Genomic DNA, 14,043 nt, shown 5'->3' with positions numbered 1-14,043 from the left:
TTTTTGAAACATCCCTTTTAGACTCTGTTGGCTGATCAGAAAATTGCAAGATCTGCATACTGCTCAAGTATGATCTGCACTTGCTTAAGGTGACAAATGACTGTAGTGTTATGTGTTTCTCTTTATGTGTAAGCTAGGTGCCAGGTTTTGTTTTTTTCCTTTTTTCCTCCAGAATCGTTCGTTGTTTACCTGGGTTTGGCTTGTCTGTTACAGACTGTGGTTCTTGTAAGACACTTCTGATTCTTTGTGCTTCTCTAGCCAGTGGGAGCAGTGAAGGGAGGCTCTGAGGTGATATTTTTCAGTGAAAGTAAACGGAAGACCTGAGTACGCGGCACTTGGAAAATGTAAGAAGCAGCGACAGGAACTAACTTCCTCTGCTTCTCGGAGAAGTGTGCACCCACTCCGATGACGTCGGCCGGGCACCCAAGCAAGCTCCCAGCAGCAGGAACAACCCACATGCACAGGTCCCCATCTCCAGCAAGCCTTTCTTAGAATAAAAGGAAGGGGTTTGCACCCAGATCCAGCCTCTCTCCTAAAATCGCGGCACACCGTCTTTCTTGTAGACATGGGAGTGCTTGAGTAGAAAGCTTCTAAATTCATTACTTGATATGTTACAGACTTTGCATTAGCAAACGGAACATCTGCTCTAAGCAGCCAGTGGGGAACCTTAATATTTCAACTGTATAAATTTGCAGTGTAAGTTTAAATAATTATTTTGTACCATAAAGATACATATAGTATCTCTCTAGTTACTATATACCATTAGAGCCTTTTCTCTACCCCTAAAACTTTGTAAGGGAAAGCTTGTCTACAGGCTGATGGGATGTGCTGGTCTGTACACCCTTTCTGTCTGTTCAGCTTCTCTGCCCTGTGTGGCTTTAACTGGTTCCTGTCAGAGTCAGGGAACTTTAAACACGATGGGGACAGCCGTCTGGGTCCTGGGTGGAGTCTTCCCCCGTCAGTGGGTGTCCCACCTCAGCCACTGGGCTCTGACATTCGTAGTATGGTACCACCCTGTTTCCCTCAAGCCCTTTCCCCTTGGGCCTGGGGAACTTGGCTTTTTAGAGCCTGTTTACCTCAGTTTCTGTGAGTGGCAGCTGGCAGGAGAGGGCAAAGACAATAAAATTGGGACCATGTGGCCGATGAGAGCCTTGGAAGTCTCCAGAAGCAGCCTGGTAGGCAGCCCTTTGCAGGGTCCTTTGGGACATCACCCTTTGTGTGAGCCAGGGTTCAGCTCCTCTGGAGCTTCGCCCATCAGAGATCTTCCTCACATGTCCCCGATGCTACTCTCTCCTGGGACTCAGCCCCTGGGACCAAGCCACGTTTCCCACAGTAAATCTTAGGGCAAGAAACTGTTACCCATTTCTTAACGTGAAAGTACAAGTTAATATTTGGTATCTACCATGAAGCTACTCACAGGGTAAGAGCGACTGGGGTAACCACGACGCCTCCTCTCTCTGTGGTATACTATATCATGGTCATGTTCTCATGTCTTCCAACTACCATTTGAAAATCTCTCTCATGATTTTGCAGCATCCCATTGTATAAATTCAGCAAAGTTTGTTTGAATAGTTCATGATGGATATTTAAGTTAATTTCTGGGTTTTGTGTGATTGAAGACATTTATTCTTCTAGAAAAGGGCCTGTTAAATTCCTGAAGAGACCCAAATCTGACTTAAGTTGTTGGCCCTGGCTATTGAGTCATCAGTGTGTCTAACTAGGAAAAAAAAAATGCTTTTAAGTGAGATAGAATAGTGATGCCCGGGTTTCATCTTCACATGGAAAAAAAAACTTAATTTCAAGAAGTCAATAACTGCCATAGATTTCACAATTCTGTGAAACATTCTAACCACGGACATTTATTCAATGGTTTATGTAACAGTGCATGACATTGCTTTTAATGTAAAGGGTTGATATGTAAGTATATGAGTTTGAAAAGATCGAAACTCAGTTATAAATCATCATTTTGTAAGTTGTTGCTTCACTGACTAGATTATATTTGAGATACTCCTCAAGCAATTGAGCTTGGCTTTTTGTTTGTTTGTTTGTTTGCTGTAAAAACAGATGAGGGCTCACCAATTCAGATTTAATTAGTAGAAGAGGCAGATTTTGGACTTCTTGAGTTTTATTAGCAGGAGCCACAGTAATTGGTGTCTGGTGGGAAGTAGGCCTGAGATTCCTCACAAGATACCAGAACCTGCAAACATGCAATGGCTTCTATAAAATGGCTTGCATAGTATTTGTGAGCAGTCTACACACATCGTATTATGCACCTGAAATCTCCTTCAGGTGATTGGAGTGCCTGATAGGAAAATAATACAAGCCAAGAGCCTGTTTGCAATCAAACTGCAGGCCTAAGTACGTGACAAATGCATACCAGCAGCGTGACACTTGTTCTGAATACTTCCGATCTGGAATCTGTCACACTTGAGCCTGTGGGACTCATCTCTGCTCTGCCTTCTTTTGCCTGTGGGCATGAATTGTTGAGGTGCGGGGGGATAAGGAAGGTACTAGAGGCCTACATGCTACGACCAATCCCTTTCCTAAGCTTTCTCTACTCACTGCCCAAGGTTCCAATGCAATAATCAATAAGCCGATCAAGTTGTGGATCGTGTCTCCTTGTTGTCTCTTGGGAGAATTTCTTTTTCTCTAGTCACCCAGTGCCTATTTTATTTTATTTTGTTTTGTTTTGTTTTTTACTCAAGAGTTCTTTGAGGAGTGCCTGGTGTGGAATGCTTGGAACTCTAGCAGGTCTGAAGGCTGAGGCAGGTGGATTGAAAGTTTTAGGTCAGCCGGGACTACATAGTGAAACCCTGTGTCCAAAAACAAACAACAAAACAGGCACAACAACAAAACAAAACAGATCACAATCTCAACATAGCATCTACTAAGGCCTTTGGGATGGCCTATTTTCCCAAGGTGTCTTTGCTGTCTCTGGCCACCAGCAAGTCACCTGACTTGATCCTACAAAACTCAGTCCTTCCTAGTATTTTGACCCTGCCTGGGTAGCTCCTTTGCAGGGCCCCAGAGTGAAGCTCATTCTGCTCTTAAGCAAACTCATCAGAATGGTCCACAAATAAAAAGAACTGGGGTTGCTGAAGTGACAGTTGAGCCTATGTAACGCTTACAGAGATTGGGGTGGGTTCTGAGCGCCCACATGGTCGCTCATAACCATCCATAACTTCAATTCCAGGATCCCACACCTGCTTCTGACCTCTGTTGACATGCATGGTGCAGTACACACATGCAAGAAAAACACTCGACACATTAATCTAAATAAAAAAAATAAACAGAATTGGGAATAAGTTTGTTTTTTTTTAAGAATTATTTATTTTATGTACATGAGAACAATGTAGCCATCTCCAGACATTGATGAAGAGGACATTGGCTCCCATTACATATGACTGTGAACCACCAGGTGGTTGCTGGAATTGAGCTCAGGACCTCTGGAAGAGCAGTCAGTGCTCTTAACCGCTGAGCCATCTCTCCAGCCCAGGAATGAGTTTTGAAAAGAGAGAAAATATGAAGGTCATGCTGTGAATGCTAAAGCATTTCTTCTTTTTCCCAGTATGGAGGACAGACTGAGCGAGCAAGTAAGCGGGAATCTTGACCTGAATAAACTCTTAAGATGAAGTCACCTGTGATTAATTGCCTGGCTCTGCATTCTTTCCAAAGTGGTGGCTCTTTAGTATCCACACTTGTGATAACTTATGATTCCTGGGTACAAGAACCCCAGGACAGCCAATTTAGGAAGAGGCAGTGGATGTTCTCTTATGTAACCCTTGTGCTACTGTAATGGGTGCAGAGTTTAAAATATCTGCTTGTATTTATTTCTTTTTTTATAGTGCCTGAAACAGTATATGGTGCTGTCAATCCGAGAAGGATGTGGATCTCCTATCACTTGTCCTGACATGGTGTGCCTAAACCATGGGACCCTGCAGGAAACTGAGGTATGGATGCACTCCATGACTGTTCCTTCCTCCCTGCTGAATTATTTCCTACCTCTTGACCGTTAAGTATTGCCTACTAGGGAGTTAGCAGAGGTTAACTTTTTAAAGGAGTGTTTTATTGCCACACTGAGCTGGAATCCTTATACAAGCTGTGAGCAGGGCCATTTATCTCAGTTCTGTTTATGGACGTCTTCTTGTGCATTGTAGAAGCTCTTAAAACAGGTGAAGATGCTAGAAATCTAACCGGTCAGAAGTGGGGCTTGGAGGGTGCTTAAGTTAGTAAGTTATACAGTATATAAGCAATTGTGGTTCTATATAAGTTTGTTTGCTTCCTAGAGTAGCTTTCTGCAGAGGTGGTCTGAGGTTAAAAGATTGCCAAAGAGCAGAGAGGGAGGGAGGCCTTGCAGCTGGGCTGCCTTGTGCATCAGATAAGTCTCTCCTCCTAGAGCAGGTTTTCCCATCTCTCCAGGTTACAGTTTGTCTCATCTTTTTTTTTTTTTTTTTTGGTCTGATCCCCCCTCATGGCTGCCCTGAAATCTGCCTCTGGTTCTTCAGTGCCTATTCACCTGAGCATAATGAACTCTTGTCTAAGAGAATGTGTAATCTTCCAAGAAGGCTCCCTAGAAACCGATGAAATAAACCATCCATTTGATAAGCAGGGGACACCTGACGGGACACCTGCCTGGCCCCGGGCATTCCTCCTGGCCTTCCTTGGCCTGTGTATTAGCTAATCTTCCCCACAAGCCTCACACAGTCAGGTGTTTTCTTAGATAAGGGAACTGAAGCCCTGGGGCTGTAAGTGACTTACCTCAAGGGACCGATCCAGGAAGAACTGGGATTCTAATCCAGTTCTCCTAGTCTACAGCCACATAGCATTAAGGGGGAGCAAAGTTAGACAGAAGAAATGTGCAGCGAAAGGCTTGAGAGTCAGAAACTCTCGGCAGTGTGTGGGTGGATTAAATATCCAGGTGGATGGATAACTGTGTGCGCGTGCGTATGTATACATCTTTCTGAATACACCTGCTTTCTTTCTTCTCTTTTTTTAAAACATACCCTTTGCCTTGTAAGAAAAGCAGGGAGAAAGTGCTGTAGCTACTCCTACCCTGCCTCAGTCTGTCCTGTGTGCAGTTTATAGAACATGGCTATAAGAAAGGTTGGTGTAGAATTGACTCATCTTAAGAACTTGATGAAGTCTAAGTTTTGCTAAAAGGATGATAAAGATACTCATCCTTTCCCCCAACCCCACCCCAAGGACCTGCTGACCTCAGTGTTCTGCAGTGTGTAACGGAAGGAAGAGACAGAGGCCTGGGAAACTAGCCACCTGGGGCTCTGGACACTGTGTGCTGTGTAACACAAGTTGTTTTGTTTTTTTTAAAAGGTTTATTTATTTATGTATGCAAGTGCTCTATTTACATGTATGCCTGCATGTATCAGGTATCAGACAGAAGAGGGCATCAGATCCCATTTTAGATGGTCACGAGCCACCATGTGGTTGCTGGGAACTGAACTCAGGACCTCTGGAAAAGCAACCACTGCCCTTAACTGCCGAGCCATCTCTGTAGCCTGACAGAACTGTTCTTAAAAATGAGGCCCCAGTATTTGAGAGCGTTGGCCGTGGCATTGTCCTTTGTGACTTCTTCCTCTAGTCTGACTAGTCCAAGTATAAACAGAGAGAGCACGAGGTACGGGTACCACCCCGCTCCTGGTACTGAGTAGAGGCCCAGGCAGCTGAGCAGCATCCTGGGGCAGCTTCTGACCTGGCAGAGAGGTCACAAACATATAAGGAGGCAGCTAATTATGCAAGTGAAGCACTAGAGATGTAAAATAGACTGTAAAAGCTGGGTTTGAGTGAAATCTTACTTTAATTTCTATATGAAACAAAATCTATAAGCGAACACAAATGAACAGTTTGGTTGAGGTTTTAAAACAAAGTTTGTGAATCTAGACCCAGTCTGGCAGTTGCCAGTCCTGTGTGGATATTTAATCGTAGATTAATTACAAGCGTATAAAAAGAAACTTAATTCTTCTGGTACGCTACTTAATCATTGTTTTGAAGTGTTCATAGCCATTCGTGCTTAATGGTTGCCTGATAGACAGCCCAGAGCAGAGCATCTCTGTCACTGTGGAGAGCCTAGTTGCGCAGTGTTATCCTGGACCTCGCATGGTAGGGAGAACTGTTCGCTGATGTCTGGATTCTGATGTCTTGCATGCTGATGTCCTGGATGCTGATGTCTTGGATGCTGATGTCTTGGATGCTGGCAGAGAGGCTGATGCGTTTAGAACAGCCCTTAGGTTTTTCTGTCGTCCTTGCGTGCCCATTTCCCTGTTGCCTGCTATGCAGTCCTCCTCAGGGACACACATTCTCATTCCTTTCTGGTTGCTTCTGGCTGTATCTAGCTATTCTTCCAAAAGCAATTTTACTTTAAGGCTATATTAAAAGCAAACAAGCCCATAATATTTCTCAAACTTTATTTAAAAAAAAATCTCCTAGTAGATTTGAGAAAACAGAACAAAGACTATTCTAAACTGAGCAGATTTAAAATTCATCAAGCTCCTTTCTCATTAGATGAATAATATGACTCTCCAGGGTCCTCATAGGCCATTTCTATTCTCACTGGCTTTACAGAGAGCCCATTCTCTGTAGAGATGAGCATTCAGTTGCAGGAGTCAAGTTCTTAAGCAATGTGCCATGACTTCTGTCTCCAGTGGTAAAACCTTGTAATGGCGCTGGGGGTAAGGGGGTGGGGGGCTATGGGGTGGGGGGTGGCACTCGGGTGTTTTCATTCTGAATTTTGAATCAAACAAAAGATTATATTGGAGATCTAAGTAGCTACATCTGTTTATTTGGAACTCTTCCTTTGAAAGTGAAAATACCACACACACACACAGAAGGGGCTGAGTATCTTCCTGGTACCCAGATGTCCTTGTATAGAACCCTTGTGCTAACTACTGCATGGCCCATAGCCTCTGCAGTGCTGACTATCTCAGTGGGACTCATTTGTACACCACCTGACTGGATCCCATCACCACGACCCTTTTCTCCCTTTCACTTGAGAGAAATGTCTGATCATTACAGGTAATGCATAACCATGCTTGTTAGGAATGGCTCTGGCTCCTGCTGGCTGATCTCTTTGTGTGCAGCCTTTCCTGGGTAGATCCAGCTTGCCCACTTGGCTCTGCTCCTTCTGTCTGTTTTCCTGAATCCTCCAAATTGGCCCAGCCATGGCTCTGTCTCTTCATGTTTGTCTGTCAGGAACAGCCTCGTTAGGAAAGCGTTTGATGGCCGGCTTGGGCTCCATTTAACTTACACCAGAGGCAGGAGAACACTTCCCTTTCAGTGTCCCAGAAGCCCCATGATGGACAGTGGCTGGCGGCTGACAGGTGACCTTGCTGGGAGCCTGGGGAAAGTCAAGTTTTCCTTCATTGCGTCATCTGGTACTTTCATCAACAGGGTTTTCCCATGTATCGGAACCAGGAACCTTGTCCAACATGGAATTATAAACACAGGACGCGGGCTGTTATTTCTGTCAGCATTACTTTAAGTAAAGTTCTATGTTGAAAGGTGATGTTTAATCTCAGCAGTTCCCTGCAGTGTTGGAGAAGTGGCATGCCCCCACCCGTGCCAGGAGAGCCTAAGCTGTCTGTGCCCTGTGACATTCCAGTGACAAGCACATAGAACCACTTGAACAGTACCTGTCACTGTGCGGCCAAGACAACTGAGCTTCCAACCGGCAGCTGGCAGGGGAGGGCAGGAATGTGCCTCTCTGCCGCCTCTCACACACCGAGCTTCTTTCCAAGTCCTGGGGCCCTAAAACAACCAGTCTGGCTTTTCCTTCCAATGCCACACAGTATGCACCAGAGGAAGGGTGGGAACAGTTGGCCTCGCCAGGAACAAGGGCTCAGAATTTCTGTAGGAAGGGATTTGGAGTGTAGAGCCTGGAGGCCTAGCGGAGGAGGAGGAGAAGGGTGAAGGACTTGGAGGTTACCCGTGCAAAATAAATACAGTTTTCCCCCAGATGATGTGTTTATTTAAGGTGGCTTTGGGAGAGGCTGCTGGTGCTGTAGGGACCAGGTTCCTAGGGCCTGCCCTCCCCATCTCTCCTTTAACACCAGTCCTTCCCATTACCCTGGTAGGAAGCAGGGGCAGGGAGGGGGGCAGTGAAGATGCCCAGGCCAGGCTAGGGAAACTCCTCCTGTGACAGGGATGTAGGGGTACAAACAGGAAGGGACCCTCTGTGTCTCTAATTCCCATCCATTGTCATGTGTGCTGGCTGGAGAAAAGCTAAATTCTGGCGGTGGGAGGGGACTCTGCCAAACCAGAGTGAAGAGGTATTTTTGAGGTTCCCAGCTGACATTTATTTTTGAACACATTTAAAACCTCATTTTTAGATGTATTTGAAGCCCCGTGTAAGTGGAAGATAAAATCTCTATGATCTTTAAAAGCTGCCCAGGAAAGCTAAGCGGCTCTTTAGTTGACTCTGTCCCAGCCTCGGTTAACCCACGGTGGCAGCGGTGTAAATGGGGAAGCGCTCTCTGTCCTGCTTTGATGCCCTCCGGCGCTTTCCATTCAGGATTCGGCCTCTAGTATATGGGTGTTTGCTATACTCAGATGAATGGTGGACGCCTTTTCTGCTCTGTTAGAAGGAGGCACCCATGCTCTTGGGGGTTGGGGCAGAAGACGTAGCTAGTTCACTAGTGTTATTATGATTAGAATTGGTATAACAAGTGGCTTTTCCTGCTTCCGTTTTTGCAAGTCATGGTGCCTCAGAAGTGGCCCAGACCTTGCTTGCGGGTCATAACGATCCACTCACTGCTGATTGCACTCATCCCCTGTAGTCTACTGGTCAACCTGGCTCTTGACTTTTTTTTTTTTAAGCAGCTGATTTAAAGGGCTAGACCTGAATACAATCTTGGCTTCTCTTTCCTATTGGCCTGATTTTACAAACCAATAGGCAGTGCACCCTGAAGCCTGTCTTTAACTTCGAATTTTTAACTATGACATTTTAATGTTCTAATACAAAAGAATATACGCTACATGGCCCGTATTTCTTTTCTTTTCTTTTTTGGATTTGACTTTTTCGAGACAGGGTTTCTCTGTATAGCCCTGGCTATAACAACTCACTCTGTAGACCGCTGGCGTCCGCCTGCCTCTGCCTCCCAGAGTGCTGGGATTACAGGCGTGTGCCACCATCGCCTGGCTATGGCCCACATTTCTTATGGGGGTCACCTATTACTTTCAGAGCAGATATTTGTGATGAGCTGGTTCCACTCTCCCCTCCTGTTCCCTCTCCTCTTCCTCTTCCTTCTGTATTTTTTTTTTTTTTACAAGGTTAGGGTTGATGTGGGCGGGGTGCTTGTTTCTGTACTATGGTCATAGCAAACAGTGATAAAGAGTCCGGCTGAGTCTGGCTTCCTGTGTCTTGTCGGCTGCTGGAGATGCCACTCTAACACACGTGGCTTCCACAGTGCAGGCATACATTCCTTTGCCTTAGCGTGCACTCCGAGGACAAGCTGGGCCTTCTCGTGGCAGAAGCCACATCACTCACCCTTAACATACTTTCCAATTCTCCTCCTGCCCCAATTTCCTCAATTTGCCCAGTCCAAATATCTGCTTTATACAGAATCTAGCTCCCTACGGGACAGCTAGATACAGACTTCTCGAGTGGCCTCACTAGCCTTTGGCCCCACACCATCTCAGGACAATCCACAGTAACCACTCCACAGTCCCAGTGTGACCACCTAGAAGTCACCATTCTGTGCTTTAAACTCAAGTAAGACTCCTCGCATAAAACCTGTTGAGATAATGCCCTTAACCAATGATTACATATGTATCCTTTTTCCTCTCCTTGCTTGTACTCTCTGACACACACACACACATACACACACACAGAGTCATCTGTGCACCCACTGATTGAATACCTCTAAGTAATAAAGTCTTCATCTTTATCTTGTGCGTCTCCTAATTATTGAAAAGGCGCCAGCTATCTTAAGTATCTTTGATTAAGGGCCTGGAGAGATGACTTAATGGTTAAAAGCATTTCCTGTCCTCCCTGAGGACCCAAATTTGGTTCCCAGTACCTAGGTTGGATGGCTTACAACAGACCTTAACTGCAGCTCCAAGAACTCTTAGTGCCCCCTTCTGGTCTCTTTAGGCACCCACACACTTGTGGCAGACATAGTATAAAAAAATGATCTGGAATTAAAGTACTCCTGTAAAATATATGCAAATTACAGAGGACAGAGAACTCTGGCGTAGATTCCCTTAATCAAATCAGGAAGTTAATATCACCAGTATTCTCACCCTGTGTACCTCCCAATGGCCCCCAAATCACACCTGATATCCTTTTACCCCAAATCACATTGATATCCTTTTACCCCAAATCACACCTGATATCCCCTCCCACCCCCAAATCACAACCTGAATCTAATCATAAGAAGGCATCATGGCAACCAAAGTTGAAGAACAGCACTCAGGCCACTGGCCTGTGCATTTCAAATATGTGAAGAGAAGGAGAGGGAAAGGTAAGCTGTCACCTGTCATCTGTCACCGAGGGCCTAGGAGACCCTGCAGCTAGACTGAGGGCGATGGTTTGGGTTGGGTACCAAACTGGAAAAGGACATTAGTGGGAGGATGTGTGAAATCTTAGTAAGTCCTGGCAACCATTCAGTTGTATTATACCAATTTCAACTGCATTCTTTTAATAATTAATGACAACTTTGATATGAGGTTCTCTTTAAGGAGAATTGAGAGAGTGCAGGAACTCTTCATTCAGCCTTTATGACATGTCTTAAGTCTGAACTTACTTGGGAATAAAAAATTTTTTTTCAAAAAAGCATTATAGTGTGATTTTGGACAATTTTGAATATCTTTGTTGGGCAATAGTGGATAAAGACAGAGAGCGAGATAGCTCTTTATAATTTCATTTATTTCCAGGGATTGCCAGGCTAGCCATGTGACAGTTTTCAAGCACCTGTGAACATCCTCAAACACCCAGTAAGGCCCTTTCACCTTCCAGAACTCATCCTAATAGAATTTACTTAAATTTTATAATTGTGCAAATGGAAACCATGAACAATTATGGCTTAGCCCCAAATAACAGTGGAACCAGGAATTAATACTTTGGATAATGTACTATTTTTTTTTAATGTTCTGCTCTTCCTCTCATATAAAAACCACACCAAGAGAGAAGCACTTTAGGATATTAGTTTAATTTACAAAATATAAGAGGTGAAAAGGTCAGGCAGTAGATTTATTTTGACTCTTCAATGTGTATATTGCCTTCTGAGTGAGTTTTACTCTTTGAGTGCCATTTCTGCATAGCCCACGGCAGACTGTCAGCAGACTTACTGAGGAGATACAAGCCCGAGCGGCAGAGCAGAACAGACCAGCGAGCCCTGGGCAGGGTCTGTGTTGTCCCTGGCGGAGCGGAGTGAACATGGACAGCTCGGTGACTGCAAACTTCAGTGGGAAAGTTGACCTGCTTTGTCAAGGCCTACCTCTAATAAATAACAAACACACACACACACACAAACACAGACACACAAACACACATTAGAGATGTATGCCTTTCCTGTTGGCCATTGAGTGTTACTCTGATAAAATCTGTCTTTCTAATTTAAAATAAACCTCCACCCCTCTTTTCAGTACCTCTTACTGTGTCACTTTCTGTCCCTTTTCTCATTAACATAGGATCTGTTTCTAAAACATTTGATTTCCCATTTGCTTGTCTTCCGTAAACATTTTGTGGCTTAGCTATTATACGAACTGTTCCTCACTGGAAAAAAACCAGCATTGCTAGGAGCTGCCTTTGATGGATTTTAAAAAGGTGTGTATTGGGCCACAGAATATTTTCGATCAGGGCGAGTTGGCCTCATGGCTGTTGCATTGAATCTTTGATATCAGTAGCATTAGAGAAGAGGAGACTGAATATTGGGTCACAGATACCACCTTGGGCCCAAAGGTGAAGAAGCATTAAGATCATCTGCCCGCCACACAGAAGCATCACGGACAGAGCCAGGCTTGTTGCCTGGGCCTGCTCTCCCCTGCTCTCCCCTGCTCTCTCCTGCTCTCTCCAGCTCTCTCCTGCTCTCTCCTGCTCTCTCCTGCTCTCCCCTGCTCTCTCCTGCTCTCCCCTGCTCTCTCCTGCTCTCTCCAGCTCTCCCCTGCTCTCTCCAGCTCTCTCCTGCTCTCCCCTGCTCTCTCCTGCTCTCCCCTGCTCTCTCCTGCTCTCTCCAGCTCTCTCCTGCTCTCGCCTGCTCTCCCCTGCTCTCCCCTGCTCTCTCCTGCTCTCTCCAGCTCTCTCCTGCTCTCTCCTGCTCTCCCCTGCTCTCCCCTGCTCTCTCCTGCTCTCCCCTGCTCTCTCCTGCTCTCTCCAGCTCTTTCCTGCTCTCTCCTGCTCTCCCCTGCTCTCCCCTGCTCTCTCCTGCTCTCTCCAGCTCTCTCCTGCTCTCTCCTGCTCTCCCCTGCTCTCTCCTGCTCTCTCCTGCTCTCTCCAGCTCTCTCCTGCTCTCTCCTGCTCTCTCCAGCTCTCCCCTGCTCTCCCCTGCTCTCCCCTGCTCTCTCCTGCTCTCTCCAGCTCTGAATCTTACTCCTGCCGCCTTTGACCTTCAGGAGAGATTTTGTTTGTTTGTTTGTTTGTTTGTTTTGGGTGGTCCTATAGCAGAGAACAAATTTAGTTCTCTATGTTGCTCATGCCCAATCATACTTTTAATAGAACTATAGCAAAATACATATAGTGTGAAATTGGTCCTATTTTTTCTTATGAGGATCGCTAAGGGACTTTTACTTAAGGTACCAGATTAAAACACATTTTTATTTTCAATTTGGTAAAAGAAAGTTTGAAGGGGAATGTTCTTCAGAATGGATTGAATTTACCAAACTTAGTTTGGTATGAGGGAGACTAAACTTGATTATTTTGTGATCTTTAGTTCATTTTTTGTTACCTTGTTCTGAGTGATTAGTGAAATATACAGATTGAGTCTGCTTTTAAGGTACATGATTCCATTTTGAATGTACTTTTAAAATGTATTGTATGCCGGGCAGTGGTTGCAGATGCCTTGGGAGGCAGAGGCAGGTGAATCTCTCAGCCTGGCCTACAGAGAGAGTTCCAGGACAGCCAGGGCTACACAGTGAAACCCTGTCTCAAAAAAATATTTATTTGTATTTATTAAATGCAATTTTAGTTACGACATCAGCTTACTATGGTTTTCTCAAAGCAGGTTTTGTTTTGTCAATTGCAAAAATGTTTTCATTTAAATGTAGTTTGCAAGAAAATTATATCTATAGTTCACACTATATAAGCATATATACTATATAGTACATAATGTATATAATAATGTATGTATATAGTAGCTTACTAGTTTCATGCTGGAATTATCAAGGCTAAGAGGAGGGGCCCACATTTACTCCTTGAATTTCTGGGAGGCTGATCTCCAGTTTTTCCCATCTCTCATTTGTAAGTGGGTAACATCAATATAGTTATACGTCACTATCAACGGCACTAACAGCTTTAGAATTCCAGTTTATAAGAGCAGTTAACATTTCCTCCCTCCGAGTTTGAGATGGTAAGATGTTTAATGGGAAGTGTCTTGGTTAGCATGAGTCATTGTTGGTCACTAGGAACCCTTTGGTTCATTCTGCTGTCTGAAGCAGAAATGGGACTCCAGTCACAAGGAATGTCATAAGACAGACTCTCGTTGCTACTGTATCATGTGTCAGTGTGGTGTAAGTGAAGCAAATTTAGTCAGTGTCAAAGTTTATATCACACAAAGCATACCATCTCTATGTACAGAGTTGGCCTAATTGCCAAGGTGCTACCTGCTTGACCTCAGCTCCAAAGCTAGTCTTTGGAAAGTTTCCTTTTTCTATGAGCGTAGAGAAGGAAAGAGCTTCTTCCATACCTGCCACAAATAACTCGAGAGACCCAAATATCAAAATGTGGTCAGTAGCTGCTGACCAAGGAATGGAGGCTATCAGGGGCCTTCGTCACAGATGGCCCGCCCGGGGAAGTGGTTTCTAGTCATGGTAAGGGGAATGGGGACAGACTGCTGCACTTGTTGCTGCATGATCAAGCAGTGATAATGGCTTCCAGAC

General features: G+C 44.8%; 1 protein-coding gene across 3 annotated transcripts in view; it reads left to right on the top strand.

The window, feature by feature from the left end:
* The window catches only part of Rnf144b (ring finger protein 144B), a 146,775-nt gene that overhangs the window by 113,377 nt on the left and 19,355 nt on the right, over window positions 1-14,043 (top strand). For all 3 annotated transcript variants that reach the window (XM_052156945.1, XM_052156943.1, XM_052156946.1), the window contains exon 3: window positions 3,846-3,950. In XM_052156945.1, the coding sequence (XP_052012905.1) occupies window positions 3,846-3,950 (105 nt within the window). The remainder of the gene's footprint in view (window positions 1-3,845; window positions 3,951-14,043) is intronic.

Source organism: Apodemus sylvaticus, chromosome 14, assembly GCF_947179515.1.
Source record: "Apodemus sylvaticus chromosome 14, mApoSyl1.1, whole genome shotgun sequence".
Taxonomy (NCBI): Eukaryota; Metazoa; Chordata; class Mammalia; order Rodentia; family Muridae; genus Apodemus; species Apodemus sylvaticus.
Note: the sequence above shows the minus strand (reverse complement) of the source record. Positions and strands in the feature narration are given on the sequence as shown.